The sequence below is a fragment of the Corythoichthys intestinalis genome, chromosome 19 (genome assembly GCF_030265065.1).
Source record: "Corythoichthys intestinalis isolate RoL2023-P3 chromosome 19, ASM3026506v1, whole genome shotgun sequence".
In the NCBI taxonomy this organism is placed as follows: Eukaryota; Metazoa; Chordata; class Actinopteri; order Syngnathiformes; family Syngnathidae; genus Corythoichthys; species Corythoichthys intestinalis.
Genome location: NC_080413.1, coordinates 847,090 through 857,362, shown reverse-complemented (window position 1 = coordinate 857,362; position 10,273 = coordinate 847,090). Strand labels below are relative to the sequence as shown.

Here is a 10,273-nt window from a genome sequence, read left to right as displayed (position 1 = left end):
GTTTCCCCGAGCCTCCCACTATCCTCGCTCGGGCAAAACACTTTTCTAATCCACTAATTGCAACAGTAAACAATCACGTTTGCTGTTTCTATGTTTCTGGTGCTGATTTGATGGGCCAAACGCTCGTTGCTTTATGTCCGTGCTCGTAAAAGCATGCGCGCCATACACGAGCCAAAAACTGTGAGAAACTCCATAAAGCACCTTTAGGATTAATTTGAATATTTTTGTATGATTTTTATTGCAACATTGAGGCAATGTCTACACCAAGTAGGGTTTTTTTAGACCAAGGATCCTGCCCTAATACGTCGGGAGAAAATAATTACCTCCACACCAGCACGTTTGTAGATAAAAAAACTTTGCCAACAAAAAAAAATGTCCATAATACCCCCATCCTTCGTATGTGTTCAAGAGTTTGTAAATAAATGGAAGTAAAAAAAGACCTGTCCAATTTACTCCAAATGCAAACATTGGTGATGTAGGAACAAAGTCACTGATGTTCCCACATTGGTGATGTAGGAACAAAGTCAATGATGTTCCCACAGTTAAAACGTCAGTTATCAGTGTCCACATGATGGCGCCACAAACGCAGAATTCGCACATCTTCACTTTGGACGCAGTTTTTAAGAATTCTTGTTTAAATGTGCTTGTAGATGATAGGCCAAAGAGTAGAAAACGTTCTTTTTGCCAAATATATGGCCTTAGAGTTTCATATATTTGCATTTTCCAATTCCCATATGTGTTTATTTTAGGGCTGTCAAACGATTAAAATTTTAATCGAGTTAATTACAGGTTAATAATCAATTAATCGTAATTCATCGCAATTCAAACCATCTATAAAATATGCCATATTTTTCTGTAAATTATTGTTGGGTTGGTAAGCTAAAACACAAGACGGATATATACATTCAACATACGGTACATAAGTACTGTATTTGTTTATTATAACAATAAATCAACAAGATGGCATTAACATTATTAACATTCTCTTAAAGTGATCCATGGATAGAAAGGCTTGTAGTTCTTAAAAGATACATGTTAGTACAAGTTGTAGAAATTTTATATTAAACCCCTCTTAATGTTTTCGTTTTATTAAAATTTGTAAAATTTTCAATCAAAAAATAAACTAGTAGCTCGCCATTGTTGATGTCAGTAATTACACCATGCTCACTCATGGTACTAACCCATAAAATCAGTTGGACCCAAACGCCAGCAGAGGGCGCCAAACACCAAAAAACAAGTAACAAGCGGAGATTACACTGTACTGTCATTTTAGTCAGTTTGAGTGGGGGGCGTTAATTGCGTAAAATATTTTAACGTGATTAATTTGAAAAAATAATTACCGCCCGTTAACGTGATAATTATGACAGCCTTAGTTTATTTCAATTTTATTTGAATTCATTCATTCATTTTCCATGTCGCTGGTCGCAGCGGGCCTGGAACCTATGCCAGATAACTACGGGGCAGTAGGCGGGGTACACCCTGAATTGGTTGGCAGCCAAAAGCACAATGAGACAAACAACCATTCCCCCACACACTCAACTGCAGTCAATTTGGAGTGGGTATAACTCAATTTGGGATGTGGGAGGAAACCGGAGTCCCCGGAGAAAACCCACCCAGGGACAGGGAGAACAAGCCCGGGATTAAACCCTTGATCTCAGAACTGCATGGCGGACGTGCTAAACACTCGGCCACCGTCCCACCTATTTCCATTCCATTTTGAGGACACCACTAATAATTGTATATCTACATGTCTGATTGTTTGATTCCTGCCAGCCCCACCGAATCCAAATGGACTGGACGTTTGTTGCCGTCAATGGCAACCAATGTTAATTTGTATATAAAAAGAAAAGAAATTCAAGTTGTTTGAACAGTAGAAAGGTTGTTATGTGTTTCCTTAGTTTGAGTTTTCTAAGTGTTAATATGCCAAAGTTGATCTAAAAACAGCTTATTTTTAAAGCAAATCTGGTTCTTCTACAGTATCTATGTCAAAATCAGTTTTGACGTTAACGTCAGATGAGGACAAGACCTCAAAAAATGATTTATCTTGTGCGAGCACGCTCGGAAAGAGGTCACAAAACCGGATCAACCAGCCAAGCCCCCACCCCTTTCACTGACTCGGGTTTCACATCTTCTTGACATTTTTATCTGGTGGTGAGGCTGAACAGATGGGGAACCTCAACGTCCTTCTTCAATCCGCCGGCTGTGTCTCCCTGCTGGCGGCGGCCGCTGCACTCCTCCTACTGGTTTTGACACTGGTGTCCACTTCGGGTCGGCAGAAGAGCCCCAAGGGGCCCCCGGGCCCCAGACCGCTTCCGGTGCTGGGGAATCTTCTGCAGCTGGACCTCAAGAGACCTTACAACACCCTTGTGGAGGTTGATATCGCCGTTTTCCGTGTCACGTGACTTCATTTTGGGTAACAACTTTAGAATTCGGGACTTGTTTGGAGAAGCGTTGCACCGTATGTTCATTCGCTGCCTGCCCTCCTACTTCAAATGGATTGGACGGCTAGGGCCGTCAATGGCAGACATTGAGTAAATAACAGATGCTTGGAGATTGATCAAATGATTTAAGTGAGTTATGGCTTAATTCGAATGTCAGTGCATTGACTTGGGAACCTCGCTCCTAACAACATGGCCACCCAAAAGTCATGTTGGTAGGGGTGATGAAAGCAATTTTTATGCTTCTAGCATCAATCGAATTGAGTTGATCACTAGTAAATGCCCAATCCTGGAGGGAGCGCAGCTGCCGGCCCTCCCGCTTCAAAAGGATTGAACGTCTTGAGCCGTCAATGGCAGCCAATGAGCGGCTGCTGAATGGCAGCGAACGAACAGTGGTAGGAAAAAGTATCCAAACTTTTTGGAAGTTCTCACATTTCTGCATAAAATCCCCATCAAATGTGATCTGATCTTCGTCAAAATCACACAGATGAAAAAACAGTGCCTGGTTGAACTAAAACCACCCAAACATTTATAGGTTTGCATATTTTAATGAGGATAGTATGCAAACAATGACGGAAGGGGGACAAATAAGTAAGGTAACCATCGTATTTAATATTTTGTGGCCCCCCCTTTGGCAGCAATAACTTAAACCAGACGCTTCCTGTAGCTGCAGATCAGTCTGGCATATCGATCAGGACTAATCTTGGCCCATTCCTCTCTACAAAACTGCTGTAGTTCAGTCAGATTCCAGGGATGTCTGGCATTAATCGCTGTCTTCAGGTCATGCCACAGCATCTCAATGGGGTTCAAGTCTGGACTTTGACTTGGCCACTCCAGAATGTGTATTTTGTTTTTCTGTAACTATTCTGAAGTTGATTTACTTCTGTGTTTTGGATTATTGTCTTGTTGCAGCATCAATCCTCTTTTTATCTTCCACTGTCTGACAGACGGCCTCAGGTTTTCCTACAAAGCTTTTGAATTCATTCTTCCATTAATGATTGCAAGTTGTCCAGGCCCTGAGGCAGCAAAACAGCCCCAAAACGCGATGCTCCCTCCACAATGCTTCACGGTGTGGATGAGGTGTTGATGTTGGTGAGCTGTTCCGTTTTTCCTCCACACATGACGTTGTGTGTTACTCCCAAACAATTCAACTTTGGTTCCATCAGTTCACAAAATCTTGTGCTAAAATGTCTGTGGAGTGTCCAAGTGACTTTTGGCGAACATTAAATGAGCAACAATTTTTTTTAGACAGCAGTGGCTTCCTCCGTGGTGTCCTCCTATGAATACCGTTCTTGGCCATATAGTCGATGTGTGCAGAGGTTTTGGACTTTGCCAGTGATTTTTGTAAGTCTATAAGCAGATACTCAAGGGTTCTTTTTTACCTTTGTGAGTATTCTGCGCTGAACTCTTGGTGTCATCTTTGGTGGACAGCCACTCATTGGGAGAGTAGCAAAAGTGCCAAACTCTCTCTATTTGTAGACAACTTCTCTGACTGTCGATCGATGAACATCCAGACTTTTAGAGATGGTTTTGTATCCTTTCCCAGCTTTATACAATTCAACAATCCTTGATTGCAGTTCTTCAGACAGCTCTTTTGACCGAGCAATGATGCATATCAGACAATGCTTCTCATCAAGACATTTCTTACCAGGTGTGTGTTTTATAGTGGGCAAGGCAGCTTTCAACCACTCATCATTGATTGGGCACTTAAAATGTTTGTAAAAAATTGGTTTCAATTGCTCTTTAAGTCTGCTTAGTCAGAGGGTTCACGTACTTATTTTTCCCCCTTCTGTCAATGTTTGCATGCTATCCTCATTAAAATATGAAAACCTATACATTTTTGGGAGGTTTTAGTTGAAGCGACACTTTTTTTCATTTGTGTGATTTTGACAAAGATCATATCATATTGATGGTGATTTTATGCAGAAATGTGAGAAATTCCAAAAGATTCAGATACTTTTTCATACCACTGTACCTTCATTCGCTGCCATCCCTCTCGACGTCTAGTGTTCTCAATGGCAGCCATCGAGTGTCTGAGCAAGCCATGATGGCAATGACATTATATTCAAGTGAGTCTGCAGGCACAAGCCCAAAAATGATATACTGTGTGTACAACACTCGTCCAAATGTCCAGGTTGAGCAGAAACTGCTGAAACGGTCAATGAAAGTTCACGTGAAGAGGTTTAAGTGCATTCTAAAATTTCTACCAAATTTCTCAGTACTTTCAGTAATTTCCTCTCAATCCTGTAAAAAAAACGCCTCTGACTTGACATTGAAGATCTGAATTTTGAAAGTTGTCTTCAGATGTCCAAGAAGTACGGGCCGGTGTTCACCATCTACATGGGCTCCAAGAAGGTGGTGGTTTTAGCCGGCTACAAGGCGGTGAAGGAAGCCCTGGTCAACCACGCCGCCGACGTCTTCGGGGACAGAGATGTCTTGCGCATCGTGAAGGAGTACAACGATGGACACGGTGAGTCAGACCGGTCCTAACTCTCGCTCGCCTTCCGGGGGGAACGCTCGCTAATGCTGCCGTCAACCCCCGAGGCGTCATATGGAGCAACGGCGACTCGTGGAAGGAGATGCGACGCTTCGCTTTGAGCAACCTGAGAGACTTCGGAATGGGAAAGAAGGCGTGTGAGGACAAGATTGTCCAAGAATGTCAACATCTCTTGGGAGTCTTCCGAGACTTTGGAGGTGAAGACGATCTTCAGGGGAAGTAGAGGGGCTTCTCACGCAAATGTACTCCGTTGTTTAGGTCACGCCTTTGACACCACTCAGCCCGTCAACTACGCCGTCTCCAACGTCATCTGCTCCATCGTGTACGGGAAGAGGTTCGACTACGACGATCCCGAGTTCACTGCCATGGTGGACGGAATGAACCGAAAAATCCAACTGGCTGGATCGCCGTCTACTCAGGTAGTCGAATAGAATCATCCTGGGTCATTTATGGGTCACTTCCGAATCATTTGGGGTCATTTCCTATTGATTTTGACGAATTCCCAGGTCACTTTCTAATGATTTTGAGTCACTTCTTGTTCATTTTGGGTCATTTCCTGTTGATCTTTGTGTTACTTTCCGTTTATTTTGGATTTGGCTCATGAAGGAATCTGACCCCTTAGCCAGATTGCCAGAATCAGGCCAGCAGAACCGCCGGAACCGCGCTGGCGCGGCTCCAGCAACCCGGGCCGGCGAGACCCCGACAACCCGTCCAAAAGGCCAAACTCCGCATGTTCACCTTAGTTTTAACCCCTTGTACTGACTCCATTTAGAATGCTGGAAAAAGCCTTCGAAACTCAAGTTGACAATTTATTCAGAGTCGACAGCAATCAAACAGCACAGAGGGACCCAGGCAAGGATCCAAGGTCACCATATCACAAGTCAACAAAAGGTTCCTCAGAAAAAATGACAATGCTTAGTTAAACATTCAGTCTTTTGAAGGCTCCCGCAGGGTGGGCCGTGGGCAGGAAGAAGGGCGTGTTTGGGCGTTGTTTAGGATTATTGTGTGTTTGTGGATTGGACAGGAGGATTCGAGAGTTACTGTTGTCAGGGCAACTAGGGTTGTGGATTTGCTGTGTCAAAGGGGCTCTTGGAGTCTTGTCAGTCGTGTTATCAATTGGGTATCGGGCGTTCTCCGGTGTTCCTTGTGTTGGGACAGGGCGTCCTGCCATTTGTTCTGGACTGTCTGGGAGACCTGATTGCGAGAGTTGGTGGTGCAGACGTGGGCTTGTCAGCGTCAATCTCGCTCAGTCAGTTGCTTGACGCACACGTTGGGCTTCCGTGATAAGAAAGCGCCATGTATCTCTTATGCCCTATATTCTGCTTGTTTTCATTAAACAATGGTATAAGTGCTATTTATTTTATATTGGATGTGTTAGAGTAATAAAAACAGTCAAACAGTAAATACGAGAAAGGATACTATTGCCTGATTGATTATATTAAGTGTGTTAGAATAATGTAAACAGTTTGACGGTGCCTACGAGAAAAGGTACTATTTCCTTCAGTCACTTCCTGTTTTGTTTGAGGCATTTACAGGTCACTTCAGATGTGTTTTGGGTCACTTCCTTTTCATTTTGGGTCAAATATGGGTCACTTCCTAATCATTTGGGGTCATTTCCTGTTGATCTTGAGTCACTTCCTGTTCATTTTGGGTCACTTCCTATTGATCTTTGGGTTACTACTCGTTCATTTTGGATTTGGGTCACTTCCTGTTTATTGTGAGGCATTTACAGGTCACGTCCTGTTGATTTTGATTCACTTTATGTTAATTTTGGGTCACTGGAAAAATAAGAAGAGGTTTTTGTCAAATTTTGGTGGACCAGTACGTTCTTTTATGCTTAAACTACATCTACGCTACATTTGATACACTGCCAATGGGTTTGCCCATTGGTAGTGTATCAAATACTTGTTCTCCCCACTGTATGTGACAAAAACTTTAAAACAAGTAACGACTTTGAAATTTTAAAATTTGAAGTGTTTTTGCTCTCGGAATTGAATGTGTATTTATTTAGCGTGATAAAATAAAAACGTGTTTTTGGCGCAACCGTGAACATTAGGGAAATATAATTTCTTTGAAATTGCTGGTGGTTCTGGAGCCTATCCCCGGGGATTTGTAAAACTAATCCTTATCTCTTTTCTTATAACGTTCTTGCAGATTTATAACTTTTTTCCCTGGCTGGGCAAGCGGCTGCCCCAGAACAAAGAATTCTTCCGACTGACGGCCGACCACGGGAAAAAGAATCTGGAGATATTCAGACGAATGAAGGAGAGTCTCAATCCGCTCATGTGCGGAAGCTTGGTGGACGCCTTCTTTATCCGAAAGCAACACCTGGAGGTGCGAAAGCAGAGGGCTGGTAGCGAATGAACATGAACTAGTTAAGCAGTGTCTGACCAAGCCATGATAGCAATGACTTTACATTAAGTGAGAAAGTAGTAACTTAGTCTTAGTTTTTTTGTATTGTCCTGGCATTGGTACAGTATCGGTATCGGCCTATACCACACAAAGTCTACCTTGAAGTTAATAGCCGCTCTGGTGGTGCGTTCAGGAAAGCGGGGTCACCAACAGCCACTTCCACGATGAAAACCTGATGTGGACGGTTCAGAACCTCTTTGCCGCTGGCACCGACACGACAGCCGCCACGCTCAGGTGGTCTCTACTCTTCATGGCCAAGTATCCTGACATCCAGGGTAAGAGCAGAAGAAAATCCTAGAGGCGTCAGAGCCGAAAGCACAGTTTCTCCCAACAGAGAAGGTCCGAGAGGAGCTGAGCAGGGTGATTGGAGAGCGCCAGGTCCAGGTGGAGGACCGCAAGAACTTGCCCTTCACTGACGCCGTCATCCATGAGACGCAGAGGCTGGCCAACATCGCACCCATGGCCATCCCTCACCGGACCAGCCAGGACGTCACTTTCCGGGGGTACTTCATCGAGAAGGTAAGAGCGGTTACACTTAAATTTTCTTTTGTCTTTTCTGGTCTCTCATAACAGGAACCTTTTCTAGCGACCGCAACTTTCCTTTGACATTGCTTCCTTCCCTCTGGACTTGTACATTCTATGGGGACCAGGAACTTCTCTCTAGACTGGGAAGACTAAAACTTTTGTATTTTCTCTTGGGAATAATAACTTCTCTGGCAACTGCTAGACAAAAAGCTTCCCTTCCAACCACAAGCTTCTCTTGTGACAAGCAGCTTCTCTCAAGACAGATCTCTCCTTTAGACCATAACCTTTTGTCGTGACTAGGACGTTCTAGAAGTTCTACAATCTTTTTTCAGAACTACGGCCCTCACCTCACTCGGTACTAGAACCTTCAGTTGGGAACAGAAACATTTCTCTGTACTTGTCCCTCAGGTTACCATCTTCTCTTGGGACTATAGCCTTTTGTCCATCTGGACGGACCTCTCAAGACAGATCTCTCCTTTAGACCATAACCTTTTGTCGTGACTAGGACGTTCTAGAAGTTCTACAATCTTTTTTCAGAACTACGGCCCTCACCTCACTCGGTACTAGAACCTTCAGTTGGGAACAGAAACATTTCTCTGTACTTGTCCCTCAGGTTACCATCTTCTCTTGGGACTATAGCCTTTTGTCCATCCGTCCGTCCGTCCGTCCATCCACCGCTTAATCCGGGGTTGGGTCAGAGGCAGCAGCTTTAGCAGGGAAGCATAGACTTCCCTCTCCCCAGCCACTTTAACCAGCTTCTCTGGCGGAATCCCGAAGCGTTCCCAGGCCAGCCGAGAGACATAGTCTCTCCAGTGTGTCCTGGGTCTTCCCCGGGGCATCCCGGCGGTGGGACGTGCCCAAAACTCCTCTCTAGGGAGGCATCTGGTAGGCATCTGAATCAGATCCCCGAGCCACCTTAGCTGGCTCCTCCCAACGCGGAGGAGAAGCGGCTCGACCCAGAGTCCCTCTCGCGTGACTGAGCTCCTCACATTATCTCTAAGAGAGAGCCCGGACAACCTGCAAAGGAAACTAATTTCGGCCAACACTCTAAGATACTGAAACTCCTCCATTTGGGGTAGGATCTCATCCCCAACCCGAAGACAGCACGCCACTCTTTTCCGACTGAGGTCTCGGATTTGGAGGTGCTGCTCTTCATCCCGACCGCTTCACACTAGGCTGTGAACCGCTCCAGTGAGAGTTGGAGATCACAGCTTAATGAGGCAAACAACACCACATCATCCTCAATGCCTCAGCTGCACATACAAATTCTATCCATCTGACTAGTAATGTCTCCCAAGACTAACATATGTTGGGTTCAGGACCAGTTAGGAACGGAAACTTCTCTCAGGTCCGGTCCCTTCTCTAAAGACACAAGTGCCTGAGGTGAACGCTGTTCTTCCACATGTGTGCAGTACACCACCATCTACGTCCTCCTCACGTCTGTCCTCTATGACGAAAGTGTTTGGGAGAAGCCGCATTCCTTCCATCCCGACCACTTCTTGGACAAAGACGGGAAGTTTGTCAAGAATGACGCTTTCATGCCCTTTTCTGCAGGTGGGAAACCATACACACACAAACACAAGTTAAGAGAAATACCCCGCTGAGCTAGCGCCCTCTTCTGGTCACTCGGCAGGTCGCAGGGTTTGTCTGGGAGAGAGCCTGGCCCGCATGGAACTCTTCATCTTTTTTGTGACGCTCCTGCAGCACTTTCGCTTCAGACCTCCGGCGGGGGTGTCGGAGGAGAACCTGGACCTGACGCCCCGCGTGGGCTTCACGCTCAGCCCGACCGAACACATGCTCAGAGCGCTTGACTGTATGTGAGCCGAGATTTTCACAGCCGGTCTGTCAGTTCTTATTGTTAGTATACAGTACTTGTATAGTTACTATTATATGGCGCAGTGGTAGCTTGAGTTGTCCTTGTACCAAAGGGTCACCGGTTCAATTCCTGGCTATAACTGCCCCTTCGAAGTGCCCTTATAGTATGTACTGAACCGTAATTTACCTCCAATGGGTTGGCAGCACCTTGCATGGCAGCAGCACCATTAGTGTTTGAAAGTGTAAATGTGTGCTAATGAAAATCACCTTGGGCATTGTAACAATGTAGATTAATATGTTCTCAACATTTACCATTGTGGAATCTGACTTTGAAGTACTACTTTTTGTTAAATTAAAAAATAAGGATGGCTACTTAAAAAAAAAAAAAAAAGCTGCATTCATCAAATGAGAGAAACAGTGTCACCTGCTGGACAAATATTTCATGAAATAAAATGCCAATCATAAAGTTGCTGGAAAAATAAAAACATTGAATAGATGCAGGACGTACAACACTTTTTTGTCAGTGGGAATGTATATATGACCATGATTCAGTGCCAATGACAGTGATTGACGTCCAATCCATTTA

At 44.5% G+C, this 10,273-nt stretch overlaps 1 protein-coding gene across 2 annotated transcripts; it reads left to right on the top strand.

The window, feature by feature from the left end:
* Positions 1 to 2,153: 2,153 nt before the first annotated feature.
* LOC130907615 (cytochrome P450 2K1-like) lies at positions 2,154 to 10,181 on the top strand. Of its 2 annotated transcripts, none has more exons than XM_057822911.1 (9): positions 2,154 to 2,372; positions 4,743 to 4,908; positions 4,983 to 5,132; positions 5,194 to 5,354; positions 7,090 to 7,269; positions 7,481 to 7,622; positions 7,682 to 7,866; positions 9,285 to 9,426; positions 9,506 to 10,181. In XM_057822911.1, the coding sequence occupies exons 1-9, from the start codon at positions 2,166 to 2,168 to the stop codon at positions 9,691 to 9,693; spliced, it is 1,521 nt and encodes a 506-aa protein (XP_057678894.1). In that variant the 5' UTR covers positions 2,154 to 2,165; the 3' UTR covers positions 9,694 to 10,181. The 2 variants fall into 2 exon arrangements, with proteins under 2 accessions (XP_057678894.1, XP_057678895.1); XM_057822912.1 differs by having other exon boundaries at positions 2,250 to 2,413.
* Positions 10,182 to 10,273: the final 92 nt, after the last annotated feature.